We start from the raw sequence: 26,012 nt of genomic DNA, 5'->3' as shown, positions 1-26,012 counted from the left end.
TCGGGCTTTTCAAGCAATAGACAAAGGCAATATTATGTAGGTGCACTGTGCTGTAGGGCCACTCTTTTGTCTGTAGAAATCTTAAGTCACTTATTACTACTAAGAGTACTGGAGAAAACTGACAGAGAAACATTATCTCATCTCTTTAGATTTTGCTTGTCATATTTAATAGGATAGTTTGGTCAAATACGTGTAGACAATTGGGATTTCTCTTCTTGCTTTGAACTTCTGTCTGGGATAAGCCTTTGCAATTGCTAAGATGTGCCCTGCAGTAAACCAAAGAATTTCAGTCTTATCAGTATTGGGAATATCTTCAGCGACACAAAACAGCTCTAGGCTTTTAAGGGGATGCTATCACAACGATTGTGCTGCAGTTAGTTCAGGCCATTTTAGGAAAATGTGTTGTTAAAACTGCAACTGATTGCTCAACAAGCCAGCAAGCTGGTCCTTGCCTGCTGCCCTCTCACCCAGTGCTGCTTCTGCTCAGCGGCACAATGAATGTGAGGGTGATTTGGTCTCAGCTGGCTGTGAAAGAGTCTCAAACCTTTGGCAGTGCACATCTATCTTTTGCCACTTGGGATCAGTAAAATAATTCTAAGAACACCTGTTTTAATGCTTAGTGACAAAACCCAAGAATTCAGCTGTGGACTTCTTTAAGCTTAGGACAAACAAGTGCATATCAGACGGTAGCTAAACTGTGAAGTGTGCTGCTTGCTGCATGGCCAGGCAGGTTGTATGTTAAGGTTTATATGTGAAAGCTTTCAAATGAATTCCTTTAGCAATCCAGATAATTCTCTCAGAGTTGTTGAGCTATTTCTCAGTAAGGCTATTTGTTTTTCCACTCAGAACAGCCTCCCACTTAGTTGCATAACAAATACTCATGGCACTTTTACTGTAGTGTAATAGGGCGATGATTCTTCATGCCTGCTTTTGGACAGATGTGATTTAAACTTTAATCCAGTCATCCAGTCATGATATGTAACAACTCAAATTGGTGGATTTTTTAATTACTGCCCTAAACAGGATTGTCATTATCAACCTCCTCCCCCGCCCCCCAACAAACAAGAACAACAACAACAAATACAGGAACTAAAGGAACATCTTATAAATTGAAGTTCACAGAGAAAGGACAAATTTTTAGGGTTGCAAGCACCTTTTTACAGTGCATGCAGATATCGTAGATGTATACGTACTGCTGAAAGTGAAAGGCAATTGTTAGGTACTTTTCAGTAGAAATATGTGAAAAATAGAGATCTGCTCCCAATGGCTGGTTTGTTGACATCAGAGGGAAAGTAACTAGACCTGAGAGCAGTTCAAGGAATGAATGAAACCATCATGATTATTATGAGTTGCTAATGTCAGAAATTAGTGTAATAATATGGCACCATACACCATCCATTGCAATGTGTTTTGAGCATTAACAACATTTGCATTTTTTCTTTTGAATGTAAAACTTTGACTGCATCTGAATTATAGTTTACAGTCAACGTTCTTTATAAACCTGCTTTATGGTCATCTTCCACAGAGTAGCATAGAAACATTGGATGCAGTTTTCACAATTATTCTGACATTTGTGTGAGCTTTAAAAACAACAGTCTAAAAACAGTTATATTACAAATAGTTACATCCAAAGCCATCATGGGAAAATTCTGAAGCCTTGAACTTTAGAGGAAGAAAAAGCCCTCTGTATTTTTCTTTTCTGTGTGTGATGGAGTGCAAATAGTTTTTATTATCAATACGTATCTGTTTCAGTCCTTGTACTCTGAGCCTCTCTTTGTCCAAGCATTTAAGCCTATGCTTGAGTCTCACTGACGACACAGGACAGAATTAGACGTGGGACTTTGATTAGATCTCACACATGGATAGGGAGAGACCCTCAAGCTTTAAGCAGTCTTTTCCCTTGCCTCCTAAATGCTAGGGGCGCTATGCAGCTAAATCCAAATACATAAAGGTACACAGGCTCCCGCATACCAGCTCTTAAAATTATATCTCTAGATGGATGAAATATAGAAACAGCATATCACTCTGGGGATGGCCTTGGATACTGCAAGATGATTTTAAGCACCATGATTTTTAGGATTACATATTGGGACTGGAATGCACCATCAGCTGTCCAGTTGAGAAGACAACCTTATCTCGCGGCATTAGGTACTTGAATAGAAAGTATTGCTATGTGGAACAAAGTTATTACTGAAACACAAACAGAATACACTAGGATATTACTTAGCAATAAGAATTCATTTGGTTGCCCTAACATCTGTGCTAGCTTTAGAAGCTACATCTTTCTTGCTGCTGTGGTTGAAGACATCTGTATGGAATACCCTGAGCTGTCATGCTGCGTGCAGTGTACTTGTTTTCTTGTTCACAGGGCAACATTTCATCTTTCTACCCCTACTTACTTTCCCTTGTTCCTTGTGATTGATGGGAAACTAAGGTACCATGCAGTAATATGGAAGGACCACATCATTTCCTTATCCTACTGATAAAAATCGCTGTTTTAAAGCTTAATCGCTTATTTTTGGGGTTCCTTGGAATGCATTACCTCTATAAAACCTTTGAAAATCTACTGTTAAAAAATTGAGAAATGTTCAAAATTATTTATGCTATGTGTAATTTTTATAAAAACTAATCATTATAAAGACAATTGGGCAGTGGCAGAGCCTGGTAGTATTTATATCATTGCATGGAAGCAGAATGATTTTCAGGGGTTTGAACCCTCACTTGGCCAGTTTACTTCTATATTTAATATATTTTGTGTAAGTGAGTCTAAATACTTTTACTTAAAACACCTCCCCCCTCCCCCCCCCCCCAAAAAAAAAAAAAAAAAATTGTCCTACTTATTTCAGTCTCTTAGCAAAAATCACACATTTGCATTATTTGGTTTTATAGTTAAGAACTAATATGCAGAGGTTTTCATTCCCCAGATTTCTGTCTGGTTATAACTTATTGTTGTATTATAGCTTAATGCTGTAGTTTTTTAGAGCAAGATTTTCACACATTTCAAACTAAGAGAAGATGAATTATTTTCAGGCATCAGCTGTGCTTGATTCTCTAGCAAAAACAGCTAGTGGAAATATATCCATTTTATCAAGGAAGGTCTTAAACCTGGATTTCAATTAGTGATATACATCATTGACAAAAAAAATGAAATAAATGTTTATTAAAATTTGCTTGGCTGTGATTTAGAATCCCCTCTTTTAGACCACTTTTAGCTCCAGATTTCCAAACACAACTGGTTAGTTGAATTCCTCAAGAAAAAATGTCTCTCACTGTGGTGCTCTCACATCCCTGAAGAGGTAGGTAAAGGTCTAGCCCATGTAACTGATGAAAAATACAGAATGAAATAGTTTTCTGCAAGTACTTGTAGAATTCTGTGACAGAAAACAAGAGTGAAAAAAAAATTGTAAGTAGTCTTAGCTTGTTTCATATTAAAATTTCATGGTATGGAGAATCTTGTTAATATCCAAATTGATTAAATCTGTCAGTTGGTGAAGATCCCATGAAGAGTTGAGCACTGCTAGATGGTAATTATCTTTTCCTCTGTTAGTATTTGATATTTTTCACTGAGTCTGAGATTAGTTGTTAATGTAGTACATGTTGGCCACATGCAGATAAGTAATATGCATTTACTATTTAGAGAAGAAACAACACTCGTGATTGGTTCATGCAATAATCGACTTCTTGGGCAATGGATGTGATTTATATAGTAAATTTAGCAGAAGTTCTTGCTTACAAGTTACTTATTTCTGCTATACATACGAGGCTTAAACAGCCAACAAATCAAAATCTGTTATTTGTAAATATTGTTTGTTAACACTGCCTCTTGCAAAAATCCACTGCATTTGTCATAATCTCTCTGCTGTTTGTTTCTGGAAGTGGTTTCTGAGCCGTGTTCAGGGGAATGTTTTATAATTTTTGAGAAAAAGTGTTTTTTTTAATTATTTTTTTTCTGCATACATAATTCTCTTTATGTTTTTAATTGCACTCTTTTTTGGTTGCATGTGGTCAACAGAGAATAGAAGAATTTTAAAGAATTGCGTTCTCCCAAATAAAAACTGATAGATTTAGTATGTCAATGTATATAAGTGGCAAAAACTTTGAGGTAGTTGTGCTATTCAGGCAAAGCTATCTTTTTTTCTTTCTTTTTTTTTTTTTTTTGGGTTAGGGTGTGATACTTTAGTACCAGCATATGGCCTTACTCCTTGGATATAATATTCAATTTCTGGCCTCCATATGGATTCTGGCAGTCCTATTGCTCTTGAGCCTTCAAAGCTCTCAGGGTGAATGAAATCCAGCTAGCGCTTTTTTGGATATGCACTTCTTGTTTTCTTGTGATTTCAAGCATAATGTTCCTCTATGTTGCTTGACGTCTCACTCTGAGTAAGCACTACGCTGAGATATGATGCTGAAAAGACCAAAAGAAGAACCAAATGCAAAGGATCCCAATGTCACAAAACCCCATGAGTTTATAACTATGTATATTTACTGAAACTGTCTTGGTATGCAGCCCTCTCTTCTCTGTACTCAAAACTCAGGATGAGATCCAACCAGGGGGCTCTTGGGTGGGAAATAGAGCATGACACATCTGGATAACAAAACCCATAAAGCATGAGAGGAGCTTTGTGGTACGTGAATTAATAATATATGACCAACTCAATAACAGTGTTTTAAGAAAAGTGTTTATCAGAAATGCCAGACGGAAATGGTCAGAATGAAATGCATTTCAGAATTACTCTCTCTGAGTAAGAGAATTGATAGTATGATCCCCTGTCACAACAGGAAGTTGAACATACTTGCTTCTAACAGAACAAAGTTTCAATTGCCATTGGCAATTGAGCAGTAGAGTGGGTCTGCATCAGTCAGACTCCTCTATTAAATGGATGGGAGCTAGAGTGCTTCTTCCAAAATTACTGCAAATCTGACAGATGATTACAGAGTTGAGCTTAAAAATAAAAACACAACAAAGAAAAATGAATGACACATGATACACAGTTATGGCTGAAATTTTTTTGTGTTATTTTTCAGACTTGTCCCAAATTCCTTAACAGTATCTATGAGACAGCAGGGGAAGAAGTGGGGCAAGGTTTTAAATTCTGGTTACTAGACTAAGGTGGTTAAGCAGTATAAGCAGACTCTTTGCTCCTCTCTGTACTCGCTCTTTTCTTTGGTCTGCAGTCCTTAGCCAAATCCGAGCAATTGCTTAGGCCTTTGATTTGTCAGGATACTTACCTAAATAAAGTATTGATCAAATCTTTTTCCATATGCATAACAGAGTGTTTCTTTAACTGCTTTTATATGAGATATATTCTTTAAATACATTCTATCTGTTATAAAACATGAAATTTGATTTTTACCTACTACCTGTGATTCTTGCATAATTGTGGATTGTATTTCCTGAAAAACAGATTCATGTATTCCTGCTTATTGAAAAGTCACACTGATAAATTTGAAGCACATGAGCTACTGGTACATAGTTGAACACCTATGAGGAGTTACTTCACTATCAAATGTCTCTAAATGTGCAAGGTGTGGAAACCCAAAAAGTACCTTCAGCTCATTTGGATTAGATATTGAGTGGTAATGCAGTCTTTTTATTTTCTCTTCAATCTTCCTGTATGATTGTCCAGATACTTAAATGTCAACTATTTTGCTTGACTTGTTAATTAGAATACTGTAAAATAACAAACAAAAGCAGAAGGTATTCTGCTATTTTGTTTGTTTGTTTATATATGTATACACAAATACTGGAGCACTTGAGTGCAATTAAAAATATTTTCAGAAAGTTTTTTTCTCATATTATAAGCAGTTATACTGATTTTCCCAATGGAATTGTTGAGTCTTCTGCATGCAGAGAAATGATCAGAATTCATGTACGAATAGTTTGAAAAACAATAACCCTGTTTCTTGCAGTTAATTAGCACATTGCATCTGCAGTAGCTTCTGTACTTCATTTTTTGATACAGAAAATAGAAGCATAGCTTCATATTTGTGTGTAGCCTAAATAAAATCTTTTATTTAGGCACTCTATGCATGTCTACACAATTAAGATAGCAGTCTAAGATATCTCAGGATGTCCTAAAAACAAATACAACCTTTGATGTATAGAAAATCTTGAGCTGCTTTTATTTTTCTCCATTCTTCACTTTTAGGAGTTGATATAATAGGAATGTACACAGCTTTAAATGACTAGGGACAGAGATGGGAAGCGAGAAGGTTTGGTCCATTCCTGTCGTTCACATTGTGTTATTATGTACAGCTCAGCTTGTTTTTCAGTGCCTCAGTTTTCTCAGAAGCAACCTAGAGACCAGGGACTCTATAAAACACCGCAAGACAAAAAATAAATAAATAAATAAATACTAGTATTTTACTGTTCTAATTACGTGAAAAGAATTTATATGTTTTCTTCTTTCAGATATATATGTATATATTTTTCACAAAACAAATAGGACAAAACTTTAAAATTTGCAATATTACTCCAACTTATTACTGACCCGTCTTTCATTTTTTAGGCAAAATACCCACAGAGAATTTACTTGTGCTAGGAAGGAAGAATAACCTTCTGTACTTCTATACAGCTTCTATATTTAGAGGAGGTCTAATATTGTATTATTAAAAATACATACCTCCATTTTAATACATACAATAATATATATCTATAGATATATATACAATATATCTAGGTGCCTCTGGATCTACTAACTAAACACATCTACATTTACAACAAAAACTTAAGCACTTGCTTTCTCACAGATTTAATATCGTTTCTTCAGTTTCACAACGGAGCACATGAATTTGGAAATTATCTGTTGAAAATGGACTTTCATGTAATTTTATGCTCTTACAAATAATTTTTTTTACAGTGCAATTAATAGACTAATGCCATAAAATCCAGCTAGTCATTTATGTTGTTTTGTTTGCAAAAGACATAGTGTTGCAAAGGGGCTTAGTGATTTTGCTACTGAAGGATGGGATTGTTCCTTGAAGAGAGCAAAGAAATAGAAAAACAGTGGGAAAAAAAAAAAAAGTTTTTTTTTTTGCATGAAACGAGCTCTTTATATTGACTAGTCTGAAATCAACATTTTCTATTTCAATGAGAAATAAATGTACACTTCAATTTTATTTACATTATTTTTCTGTTGTACTTTATTTATAACTTTAATTTAAATTTATAATTAAATGCATTTCAGATTAAATAATTGTTCATAAAGGATCAGAAGAGAATACTTTCTAGCAGCTGTCTTAAATAGGTAGCAATCATTTATGAAATGGCCCTGTGTGTGAATTTGTATGCATTTGTGCAACCGTCTTCATAGTGTGGGGCATACCTGCAAATCGAGTTTATGCCCTGATTTTTCTGTGAAGTTTGTAAGATGGTGACCGTTTCTTCCTATATCCACGATGTTAATGATTCAAGTGGGTGGCAGCTGGGTGTATATCCAGCTGATGGGGAAAGTGTATAATCTTTCCATTGTGAAGAGGAAAGGATTAAAGGTTATTTAAAGGTAACTTATGACTGGGCTGCATAAGCAGATGGATATCCTGCAGCCGGGTCTGTGGATGTTGCTTTGGAGATGTCCCGGGTTTGAGGGAAGATACAAATATCTTCAGCTGATGGAGATGCTTGCAATAGAACCAAGCCAGACTTGGAGCTGGCATTAGGCAAGTGGTGTCTGGCCTGCTTTTTTTCCTAGTATCTCTCAGTCTTTAGTGTTGTTAGAGGTGACTAAAATGGTTACGGTTTTATTATGAATTATAATGTTGAATTCAGACTAGTCAATATAAAGTGTTTATTTAATGAAAAGAAAATCCCACTTTTTCTGTTACTTCTCTGTCTTCAAGGAACAAATCCATCTTTCAGTAGCAAAACCGCTAATCCCCTTTGCAACAGTTTCACATTATACGTTGAAAGTGCATATGAAGATTTCCCACTAAAAAAAAATCAGTGTTATGGCACATTTTGTGATAAATGTGAGCATCTCATGCAATTGATCAGTCTAAATGGTTATTATATTGCACAAATACTTGTATTTTTTCTTAAACAGGAGCTACTCTATCCCCCAACAATAACTAAAACAAAAAAAAACCACACACACACAAAAAAACAAAAAACAAACAAACAAAAAAAAAAACAGCAATGACCAAAAACAATGTCGGCCTTCGATATGCAGTGGTGTGTGAATGCAGGCATTAGAAAAGTACAGCACTTCGTATGATAGAGACACTGCCATCAGTTCTCATTTTGATCTTCACTGTGTTTTCTCCATGCTTTCTGGTGAAGTACTGTAATTAAGATTAACCATTAATGTTAACAATTGACTAACTCAAATGTGGAATTGATCAGAAGTCAATTGGATTCCTGTTTGGTACTTAGCAAAGTTATAGGGGAAATTTAAAACTTCTGTTTTTTTATTTCTTAACAGTTACAGATACTTGACTTCCATGTTCCTTCTAGATCCTCAACACTATTCTGACAACTTATTCTGATACTTACTGCTTCCTAAATTGTGTTTAAATTGCGGACTTGGAAAAAAGCATATGAAGTAGTAGTAAATCAGGTTTAGTGGTTTCTAGTAATTCTACTGTCTGATCCAAAGCTTCAAGAGGAATAGAGAAGCCATAACAAATTATGATGGAAGGGACTTATTTGGTGAAATACCTGTCTTTTACTGTCTGACTCCAGGATGAGCTTTGCTTGCATTGTCCCTGGCCACCTCTGTTCTTCTAAACTTCTAGTGATGGAGTCCTGACAGTCCCCATAAGTAACTGATACCAATACTTTTTTGTTATTGCTATTTTTTTACTAAAATGATTCCTCTGTTGGCCCTTAATCTTAGGTGCTGTAATTTGACCTCATCAACCCTGCTCTTCAACCCATATCCTCACTTCAGACTTTTAAAGACTGTTCAACCTCAGCTCCTTCATTTTTTTCCCCTTCTAGATACCTGATTCTTCTCATTAGTCTTGTCTGAACTTTCTCCAAATGGTTCGTATCCTGAAGCAGTGCTACATAAACCTGAACATTTTAGTCCTACAGATACCTCATGTGGCTCTGCTCAGTCTTAGAGAAAGTGCTTTCACGGGGGTACTTTTGGAAACAGCATAACATTTACTTGTATTCAGCTTCTCATCCGATAGAACTCCTTCATCCTGATATCAAATACATCTGTCTCATTGGCTTTTTCCTTTCTGTCTTTGTGCAAGTAATTATTCTTATCTAAAACTAGGACTTTATATTTAACATTATTTAATTACTGTATTTCAGAATTCCTCAGATTTATGAACCACTTTGCATTTTAATCAACTGCAGCTTGATATTGTCTGCAGTCAGTAGCTTGTTCTCTACTCCATCATTCAAGTTATTAATGAAAACATTGATATTTGCATAACCTCACTGAACTTGAAACCCTTCAGTGAGTTCCAGCTGAGTTCTAAACATGAGAAGACAAATTCATTTGTTTTAAATACTTCAGCGTGGTGGTGTAAAAATTCATGCCATCTGAATCTGATTTAATTAATATGCAAGTATTTTTACTAAAATTTTGAAAAATTTGCCTGTTTGATGCATACATATATATATATATAAATCTAGAAAAGATATGAAGAATCAATAAAATGTTTTTATTCAGTAGTATTATTGGATTGACAAAAGTTGTGTTGGAAAAGGATAAATCCTGTAAGAGTTGTTACATCTAGTTGCATATCCTGGAGAGGAAATGCAAAAGGATTATGACATTTATGGAGGGAAGTTCTCCAAAGTATCTTACATTACAATTTGTTTTTGTCTGAATTTTACTTTCAGTAAATGCAGAGGTAAAAACATTACATTCTGATTTCTTTCTTGGTAGGTCCCTGGTACAGTCTGTGTTTTCATAAATTTCAAGTAGGGGGAGGAGAAAAAAAACAACAAAAAAAACCCACACACTATTATTTTCTTGTTGTTTGCTGTTTGTAAATGAAAATCATTGTTAATTTAGGAGCCCGACAGCTGTAGAACATTTGCCATTCTGCAGCAGCTGTCAGTAGTACTCTGTTTTATTTTACAAACAGATGTTTAATTTGACTTCAATGACACTGTCAATTTTGAGGGGAAACAGAAGAAGGAATAGAAATAATCACGGTAGTCATAATTTGATTTCCTTTCAAAACATAAAACAGTCACTATTGATGACATCAGAATCGTTTCCACATTTTTTGACTGAATGTTTTTAATCTATTTTTTTTATTACCACATGAACTGCAATTAAGCTTTCTCAATGCATGATAATTCATGTTCAAGTAATTATTTGTCTATTATGTCAGGAACTGAAGGTATTGTTTTAATGTAGTACACTTTAGAAAATAAATGGAATACCATTTAAAAATTATATATATATATGGATCAAATGTCATATTACTTATACAATTTACAGAGGAAAAGATTTTTTTATATTAAAACCAGAGTACCAGTGGTCTCAATCTCATGCAGTCATAATGTTGTTCACTGTAGAGTAATGGTATCCTCATCTCACATCAACAGAAGTAAAGGGCAAATTGGATCCAGTACTGAGGAAACAAGATCATGAAAAAGCTAAGTAACATTAATGTGGTTCATTTTTAATTTTATTAACCAGTGATTTTATCCAGTGGGTGCCCAGTGAGGAAGAGGCTTCAGTATAACATGCAGGTGGAATATCTTGGCAAGATCCTTCATTGTTTTAAGTGTTTGTAGACCCAGGAAAGAGAGTTAAAATTAACACTATGGGGTCTTGATCCTACAAACCTTTGGCAATTCTTAGATGTTACAAAGTCTGAAGTAAGTTAGTCATAAAAAATGTCATATCTTACTGGTCATTTGCTCCTTCTGCAATATCTGTTTGCGTATTTCAGGACTCAGGAGGGTGTGAAGGTAAACTTGTTAAATTTAAGAAGCATATTGGGTGTGACATATTGTTAGCAGAATTTTTCTAGCTTGCTGAGTTCAGTATTCGGTGCACTATCTGCATGCCCACAGAAATCTAAAGTAGTTCTACATAGTGCATCTTACAGTTTCAGCACAGCTATATTTTAGTATGAAAGGCAAATGGCTGAATTAACCAAATGTTAGATTATGCCATCGTTACTTGTGTTTAACAGTATTTAACTCCTCGTGTAGATTTACATGTATTAACTGAAGACTCTCTAAGAGCGATGTATTTTATAAATCAAGGTCCCAGAACCTGAACGTGGTATTTATCTTGATTCTTTTTTCTTACGAAGAACCACAAAATCAGTTCTGATTTGTTTCTTTAGAGGAGCAGCTGCATGTATTGTTGTTATTCTTTTGAAATGATAAAAGGAAAAAATCACCTAGAAAAGGAATTGTTCTTTGTGTAAACAGACTGCTGAATTGATTCTTGTCGTTCTATTTATCTCTGACGATCTTTGGAAGGGATGCGTGAAAGGACTGAAATATAAAATTCAACAAATCGTTGGGTCAACCATTCTTTTCTTTCCCTTTCAGTAATTAGGTAGCCACTTTTTTCTGTCTTTTCTACTCAGTTGGATATTCATTAAGTATCTTTGCTTTCCCAGCAGTAGCAGTCTGAATGCTTTCTGCAGTGCTTTCCTGCAGAAATGGATTTGTTGCCCAGTCAGTTCACTGCTTTTTCAGAACGTAGTTTAAGGTCTTGCAATATACCAGAAAGCAAACTTGAATTCTTATTTTTTTCTTTTGCTGCTGAAAGGGTAGACTTGCAGACAGAGGGGCTTGTATCTACAGAAGTAATCAGCTATCTTCATTAGGAGGTTAATTTGACTCTTACTGCACAGTGTACATAGCCTGGTGATAACTTGAATATCTTCCAACAACTTAAGTTCTACAGATCACCTATCGTAATGTTTCTTCCCATAGCTTTATCTCTGAAGCTGCAATATACACTTATTCTGTACATGGAAAAAAAGATGTGCTCTCCTGTGCTGCAATTGCCTTCCGATTGTTTGCTGAAATAAATATATGATGAGAGAAAGAACTCATCTACAAAATAAAAGAATGTTCTACACTGCAGAGATGTTTCCATGTATATGAGGTACCACCATTTTATGACAGTTCATAAAGAAATTCTCTTTTTCATCAGAGTTACTTTAGATAACAAATACTAACAGGCATTTATCTAGTTTGTCTGAATAAATCATAGACAAAGCACTGTCTTCAATGTAGTGAAGAAACACAAATAGCTCTTCATTCTTGCCAGTTTTATAGTAGTAGTCTATATTTCTGCCACCCATAGTTCTACTGAGAAAGTACTAAAAACTTTCAAGCCAGTAAATAAAATAAAGCGAAACTCATGAAGAGGAGGCAAATTTCAGATATACTCAGATATGTGTTTTCTTCATCGACATTACCAGGAAAAAAAACACCTTTGCTTGGTAATAACACAGTTTTAAGTGATGTCCTTATAATTTTCTAGCATTCCAGAGGCTACTCAAAAGAAATTAAGGCTGTGATTTTCATCTGATTAAGTGAAATTGAAGTTGGTAATTGATTTTAATAGAAGGTCAGTTCTCAGTAGAAGGTCATCTCACAATCATCAGCATGAGATTGCAGCACACATCTAGGTTTTCAAAACACCTCAGCATCAGTGTATCTAATAATTTTGTTTTCAGTTTTCAATGTGTGTGGTTTTCTGTCTCTTTTTTCTAGGTGGGTGTAAACAACTGCTAACTATACACATATATTTATGAAGTCAGATAGGTACACCTTATGGTTTGTCTCAAAGATCAGGTTTGTTTTCCTTTATACTTCATTTTTGAAATCTAATCTGCTATTGAAAATGTTTAAATTGCACTGCTTAGGTGGCAATCTCAAAAACATTTTCAGTTTGTTTATTTCCCATGCATATAACTGAAGGAGCACCCCTGCTTGTCTATCATGTGCTTGATCCGTTGCTCTTGTATCTCTGATCACTCTTGGTGTATCTTGACTGTCCATGTTGAAGTATCTTCCTGTCTAGGAGTTTCTGATGAAGTTAAGTATCTAATTAACTGCACTTTTGTTCCAATAAAACTTGGTAGGATTGGATTCCAGTTCTTAGTCTGTGCCTGTTTCTTATAGCTTCTAATATTAAGGGTAATTTATCATCATAATCGTTTCCATTACTGCTTACTACTGTTCACAATGATGCTTTAATAGTTCTGTTCATGTGCTCTTACTTGTTCTGATGATTGAGAGTGATACAGACTGAGTAGCTTTTGTTTAATCCCCGATGCTTTAAGCATAGTTGTTGTAATCACTTCCTCCGTGAAATGATGACCTTTATCTGGGTCAGAGCTGTTTCAGGAGTCCCACAGAAGCAAAAGGCTTCTTGAAACTGCTTTTTTTGTTTGTTTGTTTGTTTGTTTTTGTTGTTGTTTTTTTTTTTTTTCCCTCTCTCCCCGCTGCTGTATATTGTTTTACAGAAAAGGCTTCAAACCATTTTGAGAAAGAATTAGTCATTTCAAAAGAATGAGTATTCATTACCCCAGCCTGCTTTGGGGATCTAATGTGTATAATCTATTTGTAGTCACATCCACAGTCTGACAATCCACTGCTGTAGTAAAAAGGTATGACTAGACTTTGGTCTTGTCCTTCCTCTGTGTATCTCAGACGATTTTTGATCCATTTCCTAACACCTGTTTCTGTACCTTACAACGTTGCTGCTTCCTTAACTCTAAGAGTAGTTTCCTGATTTTGATGTAATGTGTTTAGCAATTCTTTCTCCATTTACTTACTTGATCTGTTTGTTTCTGCTGTGCTCTGGTAACTGCTGTCACTTCATAATGTCACAGGTCTTCTGCTGCTTTAACTGCTAAGTCAACTTTTTCACCTTATCCTGCTCCGGAGTCTTATTCCTTTGAGCCTTTAGATGCCTAATTGAGAACTGATCCCTATGACAATTCCCCTGGTTATAAATCTTTTCTGCATCAATCCTTCTGCAAAATTACCTCTGTCACCCATCCTCTTAGCTTCTCCTAACCTAGTCAAACATCTGGTGTCATATTCCCTTCACACAATAATCTGAAGCAGGTAAAATCACAGCCAGCCTTTTGTTGCCTTTAAACTTTAGGGATTAATTTTGTCTGCTGGGCTGACCTGCTCAGAGTAGGTGTTTCATGTTGTCCCATTCAGGTTCAAGGCATGTATGCCCTCAGCAGCATCGCCATCAATATACTTTGAACTTCCATCAGTGAGCCAAAGGCGATTTGTGCTGTAATTTTGTACTGAAATCCTTCAAAATCTTCCTTCAGTCCTGTTCATAGTTGGTGTTGTAAATGGCTGGGCATTGACCTTCTGCTCCCATATTGATTATAGCACTCTTTAAAGAGATCAGGTTACTGCAAATTTCTGAGGTTAATCTCTGGTTTGTTAATATTAATGTCTATAGAGCAACAGAAGTATCGGATGCTCTGTGCTTCCTGTCAATGATCCTGGCTGAGCATACTGTGGAGGAGACATCTATTTGGATCGTATCAGGGGCAATACGTGGTTTTTGTATTGTCCAGGCAGCTGCTAAGCATTCCCAAACATAGGCTGAATAATGCAGCTCTGCCACTGATATTTTTATGTATTCCTAGGTTACTGGGACCAACTTGTTCTTTGGATTTGTTACAGCAAAACTGCTACCCGTGCTACGGGTGCAGCAGCTAAACAGAGAGGAGAAGGATGCATTGAATTTGGCATGCACAGAACTGAATTAGGAAGAGCAAAATGTATGCTGCGCAGGTTCCCTGCAGTTGCATCCTCCAGCATTTTATGTACCAAAGTTTTTCAACAATATTTGCTACAAATCCTTACTCCAGATACTTTTTTTTTTTTCAGCCAAAACAACTTTGTGAACTGGAGGCACCACTCTAACATTGTCTGCTGCTGCAAACTTGTTGCAGCAGATTTTGAAAAAAGAGTAAGAGGAGTATCTTCTCATGTACCGTCCCCATAGAATGGGGAAAGTGGAAAGGTTGCAGATCTTGACCCTCTTCTTTTTATTAGTCTGTTCTTTTCTGTGTCCTCATACTTCCAATGTAACCGACCAGTATCTCCTGGCATCGTGTGTCTGACTGTTCAGTAGGCTGTAGTCTCAGCTGTCAGTTAAACTGCTTAGAAAAGATGAAGCAGAAGAGATTCACTTGTTAAAGGTATTAATTCTTGAAAGCTGAAGTCTCTGGATAAGCTGCACCAAGGAAATAACAAGTCTCTTTCTTCTGATCCAGCTCCAGCTCCAGCTACAATGGTTTGGGTTGTCAGACTTCATCTCAACCAGTGTAGGAGCCACATCAAAATTAAACTTCTCTAGGCAAATACATTCATAACATTAAGGTCTCTCTTAAGAAGTCAGTATTAGGTACTTTAATATTAATTAATACTTTTAATTAGTATTAATTTGTCTTGTCTATTGTGATACTTCAGCCTTCAGGCTGCTGTAGACTAAAATATGGTGATGATTTTTCTGAACTTGGAAGCATCAAATACATTAGTCCTACCGGGATTCCTGCATCTGAATACCAAGTAATCAGTATTTTACAAGGGGGTGGACTTGATTAGGATATTGCTTTTGATATACAATTCTTGTCCGTACAAGCAAATAATTTACTCATTGAAATATAACTCAACATATTGCTAATGGAGACCTGTTATAAAGCAGTAGTTGGAGAATGACAGCTCTGATATTTTGTTAGTATCTATTCATTCACTCCCTTCCTTCCTGAATCCCCTGAGAATATTGATTTAGAACAGTTATTCTAAAATCTTGGGGATTTCTTTCAAGCCTTGTTAACTGGGCACTCATGCAGATGAATTTAACTTATTTTGCTTTGGTAAATGCAGTGCACTAAACAGAATGGATTAAGAATGAAAAATAAAACCCACCTTTTTTTTTTTAATCACCCAAACCTGGAGCATGGGGAGGGAGATCGAAAGAGAGACGAAACGTGTAGGGTATATAGTTTAAAAGAAATATTGTAAAGGGGCAAATATGCTTTATATTGTGCCAAAGCCGTCCATGCTTGCTGTTCATTAGTGGCCAAACCAACAGAGGACGAGCTGTGATGTGAATTTATTTATTTTTTGTGTGTGTGTGTGGACTGATGAGGAGTAACATGTGGCAGGGTTTAAAACATAGCCTTTGATCATGTTGTTTATTCTCTGCCACATTCTGTCATAGCAGATGAAGTGGGTTACCAACTCTGAAAATGGGGACAAGGTTTTCTCTTTCTTTGCTTTCTTCTCTTGAATGTCCAGAGGAATTAAATCTTTGAGTTCCCTGTGCAAGTAGGTGAGTGTTACAGAGGTTGCTTGGACTTTTAAAGCAAAAATAGAACCATGCTTGAAAAGCGTTTTGTTTTGTTTTGTTTCAATTTATTATGTTGATTTTAGGATTTGTTAGTTAACACACAAGTGCTCTGCATCAGATCACTGCAAGTTAGCTCAATGATACAGATAGTACAGCCCTCAGCTCCCTATCTTGATAAAAACTATACTCCCACACTTGATAGATTTCTTCCATCTACTATACAAAATCAGCACTAGAATAACAAAGTAAATATATCCTCCAACCAGCCAGTCCTATCCAATATTTTCTGTCTCTTCGCAGTATTATTTATAATGCTTAGTTTTGAAACTCAAGGAGATGGAACTTGCTACAAAAGTTGTGACTTTCAAAATACATGGTGAAGATACAGCTTGCAAATAGTAATGGGTTTTAAGAAATGTGAGTTTTTCTCAAGAGACCTGGGCAAGCTCATTCTTTTTTTTTTTTTTTTTTTTTTTTTTGATTTTGCAAGTAAGTGGCGTAGCGTACATGTCCGAAATGAGATTTTGTCATGCCAAGTTTTTATCCTGAAGATTTTAGATTTAATATTTATGTCCTGTGACCATTCAAGCAAGGAACAGAGAGATTTTCTGAGGACAAATACAAGATAGCAGCATGTATAATTTTGTTTTCCCTTAGAGCTTTTTGTTGTATTATAGATGATGGCCAGATCAGTCCTGCAGTCAGTGAGCTTCCACATATGCATGGGACGGTAGGCCTGAGTATGGTATGAAGGAAAACCAAAAGGACTTTGAAGGTAGTTTAGGGTACTTTGCTCTTGCTGTGGGGTTTTGCTCAGTTGCATTTTCTGACAGTGAAAGTAAAACGTTTAAAAATAAAACTGAAGACGGATATTCCAGTGTATGTGTATGCACTGGATTATTATTTTTATTTATTTTTTTTGGAAGTGACCAGTTTTATTGTTTTTCAGCTGATTAATCTACTAGAGGAAAGGCAATCATCACGTATAGAGCTGTAAATATCAGAAAACTGATACACTTGGCATTAATATTACTGTGTTCATCCAACATGAAATACAAAGTCTGGTTGGTTTGCTCAAACTGTGTTAAGAGCATACAGTTTAAAAAAAAAAAAAAAAAAAAAAAAAACAGGAAAGAAAAAAAGGTCAGGAAAAAACGACAGTCCTCCGTTAATTCCTAAGTATCAGGGAATAATTTTAGGCAAGTGTTTAATAGTACTGACCCTTGTCAGTGATGGCTGATGACAAAGTTAGATTCTGGCTTGAGACGCGTTTTTCTCTGGTGAGATGGAGCTCAGTTTCCATGTTGAAAAGTATTTTGATGAATATAGTTGTCAAATACTGCACCAGCGTAAAAATCACTAGGCATTGAGTAGCTAAAGAGCTGCATATGCTTTCAGAGAAATTTCAAGTGATTTTTAATAAAAGTCTTAAAGCATTTGAAAGAAAAGTCACTAACGTTGGTCAACTACACAAGTTAGCACAATAGAGTTGTGGGTTTTTACTAAGACGAGACAGAAGGAAATGAAATGAGAAAATCCTAAACGGTGCATTAGGATTATTAAATTTGCTTAAGTTATACACCAACACCAAGAAAACTACGGTAGAGGTAAATATGTGATTATCTCCTAAGTTTCTAGTGCCGGGGTAATGGTACAGATCTAACTGTAGAAATTCTTTAAAAGACAACAAAATCCAAAAAGCAAATAAACTTTAAGCCTCATTAAAGGTCTTACTAAATATAATTGTTCTTGGTAGCTTTCTGAGGTGGGACAGAACTTAATATAATTAAATCAGTAAAGAATGGAAAAATCAAAATAGTTTCGATGGCTGGAAGGGCAAGGCAAAGTTAACCCATAAGTAATACAGAAGAAAGTGGTTTTTTGTTGTTGTTGTTTTGTTTTGTTTTGTTTTTCTGTAGTCTAGGAGCTTATTATATTTTCTCAATTTCCAGGTGTGTGTTTTTTGTTTTTTTTAGTACTCACTCTTTCTTAATCCATGTTTTACTTTTCCCATGAGTTTCCTAAAGTGAATTTTACCCTGCTGTCTCACGGACTTTCAAGCGTTGATTTTGCTGGTGGTCTGCAACTTCTGGCAAGACCCAGTGTCACCAGAAGTTCTTTTCCCATAAATAAGTAAGTTTATATATTTGTATAAATCAAAAAGGTTTTCCTGTATTAAGAACTGCTGAATCTGTAGCTGTTGCAATGCTGAGCCAAGAAATTTAAGACAGCAAAGTACTGTGGAAATTTGCTTTTGGAAAAAAGAAAAAGAGCCTGAAAAGGGTGCTTGCTGTGCTTCCATAAGGGTGAGGGAATGACTTGGGCATCTTACTCATGACTTCCTCAGTTCATGCAGAGCATTTACATGATGCTTGAAATTGTATTCCACATGTTTTGTTAGAGGACCACGTGTTGTAAGGAAGCATACGTTTTGTAAGAACTAGAATAGAAATATAAAAAGTGGACATGCCTTTAAACTTAGAGCATATTCACAAGCTCTGGCAAAATCTGTTTTATTAAAATGTAACTCTAATATTGTACTTAATGCTTTTCATGTAAGCTTAGAAGTGTCATAGGAACAATTCTTATAGATCCTCTTCCATGCTTCTTTTGTCACATCATTACACCCACAGAGACACTTTAAGGTAAGATTATTTCTGTTGATATTATGATTTGACGAAAGGTGTAAGGAAGATGATCTAAATCTGTTTCTGTGGAAAAAGGAAAAAAAAAATACTAAATTTCTGGTATGACTTGGAGCATCCCCAAGGTTGCTCTGAATTTTTATGGTTTATGATCCTGTTTGTTAGTATCTCAAATGCAATTTATGTGATTTTGCTAAAGCATTTCCCAGAAGAATGGCACAGTTATTACAGAATTGTGCTAGAGACGCCTTCTCATTCCAGGGAAGTCTCTTAGGGCAGCTCTCATCCTCCTTGTGCTCAGATGTGGTCTGATCAAACCATGACAGGACAGAGACTGTGCCCTGCCTGTATCCAACCTATGAACATCCTGAAGTAGCATCGCCAAAGTAAATACTACAGAAAGCTACCAGATATTCCTTGATTTTTCTGAGGGAGCTACAAAACAGAAATAGTAACTTTTTTTTTTTTTTAATAAAAACATGCTGCTAGATGTAAGTAAAAATAAATGAGTCTGCTTGTTACACATATGATTTTGCTCACAATGTGATGTGATGCAGAAGCTTTAACAAATACTGAAAAGCATCACATGAAGGTAATGAGAACTCAAGCAGATTTTGGAGATGTTGGTTTTGGTTTCCTTTTTCTTTCTTACTTGATAGTGTGCTGATGTGTTGGTGGGAGACCTGTTTTCCCTTTTCCCATTTTGCTGAGTTGGTTTTGCTGACTGACAGAGAGAAACAACTCAATTACAAATCCCTTAAATCTGTTATCATGGAGGGGGAAAGCAATCAAATCTCCCCTTCCCATAAAGTTTAGATAGCACTGGTTGTGGGAAGGGACAGGAAAGATTTATACAGACAGCCAATGTGTACCTTGTGTAAATTCTTGAAAGCTTTCTTGTGTCTCTGTAACAGTTAGCCTTTCCATTTGAAAGCTATTTTTGTAAGCCTCAAAACTCAAACAAAGGGTCTTTAGTCAAAATCAGAACTTTTGTAGAAGAATAAAAGTTATGTCAAAATAATAAATAAGAAAACAAGTAAAAGTAGTGATTAAAAGTAGGAAAATATACTGATCTGATCATTTGGTCAGACTCCAATATAGAAAATTATTATTTAAACAGTGAATATTTTAAATTTAGTTTAATACTATTTCTGACTATTGTAATGTTATGTGCCTGCTTTGGATGTCCATGCAGCCATCTAATATATCAGTCAGCTTCCAGCTGAAGTCAGCAACAAAACTCCCATTGGCTTAATTAGGATTATTGGCTCCATTTATACTTTCAAACACAGCTGAAGAGACAATGACTCAGAGAGTTATGAAGCTTTTGTTGTTCGAAAAGAAACATTTCCCTTGACATTTCACACTGACGAGCTAACCACAGCAGAAAGAATAAAATAAGTAAACTTCAGGCTTCAAACAACCTTTCTCCATTTTACTTCTAAAATAACTGTTTCTGAAATTAGATACTTCTAATGCTTTTGTAATCTGCAGATTTTGGAGCTCCTTCACTGGAAAGCTGATTTCTTGTTTGTTTAGATTTTTAAGTGTAGGTGCTTTTTTTACAGTAAGCTTTGCAAAATCTGTTCTTTAGAATGAGATTGAAAGCATAGGATCATAGAATAATTTACATTGGGAGGGACCTCTGCAAATCATTTCATCCATCTGCCTGCTCGTAGTAGATGTTGTTACATCAGGCTGTTCGGGGATGAGTATGATCAAATTTTGAATACCTCCAGGGATGGAAATTGCATAACCTGTCTAGGTATGGATGGCTGTTGGTAACTCTCTATGCTTCCCTACACCAAATGCTGGCAGATAATACTCTTGCTTGCTTTCTGTAAAAGTCAAAGTATTCGTCTCTGTCTCATACACCTTTTTTTTCACAGCCTTGGTTTGTTGCCTGTATTGTCTTTTGCCACAGCTTCCTTTACAAGATGGCATCTCTGTTAAGGATGAGCAAACTGTGGTTTTCTGCACCCCTTCCAATCTGATGTAGCTCGAAGAGGTTTACAAAACTCAGTTTTTGGGTACATTACACTGTGAAATGAAGGATTACTTCCTGTCCTACTCTGACCTTGTATCCTGGCAAGGAAAACACAGTAAAATTGCATCTAATTTTTATGGGGTGGAACACTGTCAAAGAAGGGTTGACATCACTTCTACAACACTTCTAAGCATAATCTCATTTTTCTTTTCAGCTGGTAAAAGTGAGGAATAACTCTAGAGAGATCAACATAATTATTTGACCATAAAGTTGAGGTAACACAAGAATCTGGCCCTTGCTGTTTACAGTTTTATGTCCCTGACTGGTCATTCTTCTCAACTGTTTTCCCTTTCTGGTCTTCAGGTAGTAGACTAAAAAATTCATCTGTACAATTTCAAATGGAAGTTGAAATAAAAATATCCTAGATTTAGTACTGTATATATTGTCAAAAGAAGAAAAATATGCCTACGTTTTAGCAGTCTGGTTCTGTCCTTTAGCTACTGTATCATACACCTTTTTTTTCCTTTAAGAAATAAACATTTCAAACGTTTTTTTTCTTTGTAGAGCCAGTATTGTGCAGAAGCGCATCATTTATTTTCAAGATGAGGGCTCTCTCACCAAAAGAATTTGTGAACAAGGTAAGGTTACTTCCTTGTTATGTTCTACTGAATTCTCCTAACTCATTATATCCAATTAAAAATTTGAGGCCTAGAACAGTTTCATCCAGGTTCAAATTTAGGATCTCCTGTTCAACAATGTTCTTCATTACTCCGCAACTGTTTCTCATATATACTCTTCCTTGTTTTCACCTAAATGTGACACTTGCACCTTTTTACCTGGTGTGAAACCTGTTTGCCCCCAGAGCAGGTAGTTTAATGAAGACTATTTCATTCTTTCCTAAACCTAAGCATAGCAGATGTATTTAAAATTAACGTGAGGAAGACAAGGACAATTGTCTTTTCTGATAGTTTTTGTTTCCGCATGTGCACATTCCTCTTTCCCAGCAAGTCATGCAAGTGAAGTTAGTTCAGTTAATCTCGATCTCCTGGTTCTTTCACTGTGTTCTGTAATTATTTTCAGTCTGGCCTCCTTAGAACCAGCGTTTTCAAGGCAATGCTTGCATATTTGGAGGCAGGAAGTCTATGAAGTAGATTGGGCCTATAAGTTCCTTTTGAAAACTAGGGGAAATTATTTATATAAATTCTTCAGGTACTTTATGGAATTCTCTACCTATTCTTAAATACACAACCTGTTAAAAAAAGGAAATGTGGAAGGTGATTGTTACACTGTAATCTGGTGGCAGATGGACTGTTTTTGTTACTCTGGTAGTAAATGTATGCATGCTGCATATAGGAATATATTAGGAGTATATATCTGCCTTTAAATTGATTTTCCATCTTAGCAGGAGCAGGGTGTGTTGTTAATATCTATGAATCAACAACTGACCACTCCCTTAGTATCAGAATGCACATCTTCTTTTGATTTAAATTCCAGATCGCATAGCATAACTCTTTCCTGGAGAAACTTCCCAAATTTTCTTGAAAAGTAGTAAGTTTGTGCAGAAATGCAGGGATGATTGCTATGGGGGTAATTCTTATTTCTTCTGCCTGAAAGTTTGGAATTGTTTTTCTTTAATTTGAGCCATGCTGAGGAAAAAATAAAAAATAATAATAAAAAAAATGCTTCTTTTGAGTTACTACCATGCTGTCCTTCATTTTTACTAAACTGAATGTGTGCCAGTGAAGTATTTGGTTGCATTTAATGAATGTGAAATCCCCGAAGAAACTTGTATGTCATAGTTTTGTGCCATTTCAACTACGGAAAAGTGTAAGCTAGACTTGTTAAAATAATATTGCACATTCAGTGTCAAATATGAAATAAAAAGCCACCAAAACAGTGAATTTGATTAATATTCCTGAAAAGAAAGCAGAAAAAAATAATAGGATTATTAAATAAAGGATAGGGAATCAAATTTAAAGCATATTTATCTTTAGAAGCCAAGTTATGTCAAAGTTTTACTTCTTAACTTTTGCCATGTTTTTGAAAAACAGCTTTGTGTTTGAAGAATTTTAGTTGTCTATGATCAGTTCTGATAGTGGAAGGTGCGTTTGGCCATTGCCTAACTACTCAATCTATTTGAAGTATTAAACCTACCTATTTAAAATATGAAAGACAGCCAGAAAACTTTAGCTTTCTTCTTCAACACCACTTTTGTTCTAGTCTAGATATGACATCAGATAAGGAGAAAGCTGTTGGCAATTTTGTAGTTACCTGTATTGAGCTGTCCTGAAGTCACTGAATGAGGGAAAGTACAGAAACGCAGTCTTAACAATGAAGGTTTTATGTTGCAGTTACAGGTAAAACTTCAATACAGTCCCAAGGTTTATCCTTTCAGAGTAGGCCAGAGCAGGTGATTCCTTTCTATTGGAAAGAAACATCTGACACTCATATTCACCCATAGATGATCCCGTTACTTCAGGGATCCACTTTCATGTGTAGCCCAACATTAAAAACAACAAACAAAAGTAGGCTTAGCTCAAATTTATTTATTGGAGTATTTATTGTGGCAACTTTGCTATCATCTGTTGATAATGAATTGTAACTCTTTTCACTAGGTAATTTTATTTTCCTTTTTCAGACTCAGCCTCAGAAGGTGTGACTGACAAACCAATTTTAGATTGTTGTGCCTGTGGAACTGCCAAATACAGGCTAACATTTTATGGAAATTGGTCGGAAAAAACACATCCCAAAGATTTTCCACGTGAGTATGTCTTTCACTAATGTTGTAATACATAGAAAGGGATAGTGTAGAGAGTTGGAGCTTGTTACAGCGTTATTTATTCACATATCAATAGTGTAAATTACGACATTTATGCAGTGCTGCCAACACTCAGTATCGAAAACCCATGGATCGATCTGAAAATGCTATACATTACAAATAAACTAGAGTTGCTTCATGTTTTGAACTGAGATGTATTTTAGATTGCGTTTTCAAGATTTCTTTGTAATAAGAAAGGGTTTTTTAGCTTTCCTTTTCTATCAGGTCTATCAGGGTTTTTAAAATTCTGACCTACGAAATCAGTATTCTTGTTTTCTTGTTGCAATAATCTAAGTAAGTTACCAAAAAACGTATTATCCATTTATTCTTTCATTACTGGCTTCACAGTCTGTTGCAATAAAGGCAAGGAAATTATTTGAGAACATGAGTCAAATTTATTGGTCTTTAAACTTTGTTAGGTTGTCTGTGGCTGATGTTTTTTATGTAGCCTTTATATGTCTTTTTTATTTATTTATTGCTGTCAGTGTCAGAATATAATCATGGAGCTTAAATATGGTTTGTGTATCTGCTTGTGGTTCTAACAATCTAAGCAATATTGCTTACATTGATTCTTTAGTACATTTTGAGTTGAACATACCATTGTTCAAATATTATTTGTCAGCGTAATGCATGGGAAATAAAATAAGCCAAAGTGAGTAATTGTGGGAATGCTCTGTTAGGCTATTGCATGATCTATATGTCTGCTGAATGTCACACTTTGAATGCATTATTAGTATGGATTCAGCTGGTGGTTAGAAATTGGGCATAAGAAAACGATTGAAAACTATGAAATTACTGTGACTTAATGATGTAATAGGCAGGGAAAAATGCCTTTTTCTTTTAAATCCAAGTCAGTGAACACATTGAGGGTACGGGTGCCAAGTTAGAATAATTTGGCACAATACTGGACTCTGTATACTGTTCTCTCTTCCCAGCTATACAGTGGTGATTTTGATTCATGTGTTTTACTTCAAAAACTTAGAGAAGATTGAGCGGAAAAAAAAAAAAAAAAACAACACATGATGTTAGCAGGATCAATCCCAGTAGTAAAAGATGATAAAATTTTACACTGAAATTCCTGAAAGTTGAGAAAAAGATCTTTCATCCAGATGTAGTGATATTAAAAATGAAAACAAATGATTAACGTTATTCTTTATAGCTTTGAACCTGTGCGGTAGTTACATTAAAATAAAGTGCTATTTATGATAGGCTGTAGTAAATCACTCGTTATTTGGCAAGCCATCATGTTAACAAAACAAAGCAAAAGAACCCTGCTTTAGTCTTATGCCATCAGTATGGCTGATAGAAAAAACAGACCATAAAACTTTCATTTCACTTATTTTCTTAAAAAATCTCCTGACTTGCTTTAAATATCCCCAGTAATAAGTAATCTTTTCTTTAGCTTTTCTCCAAAGAACTGCTTTTGCCAAATAAGGAACTTTCTTTTGCTATCAAACAAAATGTTTCTGGAAAGTACTGTGCAAAACTGTTAATCCCAGGAAACACTTTTGGGATTTTCACAGATTCCATGTTTTCATGTTTTATACCAGTGCAATGAAAATACCTTTTTTTTTTCCTCCCATTGAATTTAAAAACATACTGTGTGTTTAAGAGTCATCAGACTCTATAAAACATTGCTCAGAAAGAAAACAGTGCACCACAATCTTGTTCTGAGTGTGCTAGCCATAAAGTGAATGGAGAGAGGTGTACCATGCCTATTTAAAGGGTTCAAAAACTAATTTATATTTTATAATAAAACATTTTCCCTTTCATGAATCTCAGACTGAAAATTTTTAATTAAACAAATGAGCACACTAAGACTTAAGAAAACCAAGCGTGCTTTTTGGTTAATTTTTGCATGTTGTTTTAGCCCCCGATAATAGGACTAGTGGAAGTGGAATATTTCATTTGTTACTAAATCTGGCTCAAGGGGAATTATTTCATTTCCTATCACATTCTTCTGATCAGAAAAAAAATGTCTTTACATATGCCCTGTGGCTTAAAAGTACTTACTCTCTCTGGGTATCATCCGTATATGATAACAGAAATGTATGTGCTCTCCATCATGATTTCATATGGCACATCTGCAAGATATGTCAGAGGATACATTTTCATGTGTGATGACACCTTGATCGATATGCAAAATATGCATATGAATGTGTAAATTGAGGAACTACTCACAGAAAAAAACGTGAAATAACACCATTGGAAAGATGTCTACATTCTGTTTGCTGTCTTGGCAATTGGTTAGTGAAAGTGGACTGGTGATACAAAACAGCTCT

General features: G+C 35.4%; 1 protein-coding gene across 2 annotated transcripts in view; it reads left to right on the top strand.

The window, feature by feature from the left end:
• The window catches only part of SPON1 (spondin 1), a 223,804-nt gene that overhangs the window by 76,864 nt on the left and 120,928 nt on the right, over positions 1–26,012 (top strand). For both annotated transcript variants that reach the window (XM_035328572.1, XM_035328571.1), the window contains exons 4-5: positions 21,477–21,550; positions 23,551–23,673. In XM_035328572.1, coding sequence (XP_035184463.1) covers positions 21,477–21,550; positions 23,551–23,673 — 197 coding nt within the window. The remainder of the gene's footprint in view (positions 1–21,476; positions 21,551–23,550; positions 23,674–26,012) is intronic.

The sequence above is a fragment of the Oxyura jamaicensis genome, chromosome 5, assembly GCF_011077185.1.
Source record: "Oxyura jamaicensis isolate SHBP4307 breed ruddy duck chromosome 5, BPBGC_Ojam_1.0, whole genome shotgun sequence".
In the NCBI taxonomy this organism is placed as follows: Eukaryota; Metazoa; Chordata; class Aves; order Anseriformes; family Anatidae; genus Oxyura; species Oxyura jamaicensis.
The sequence above is the reverse complement of the archived record's forward strand: the minus strand, read 5'-3'. Positions and strand labels throughout refer to the sequence as shown.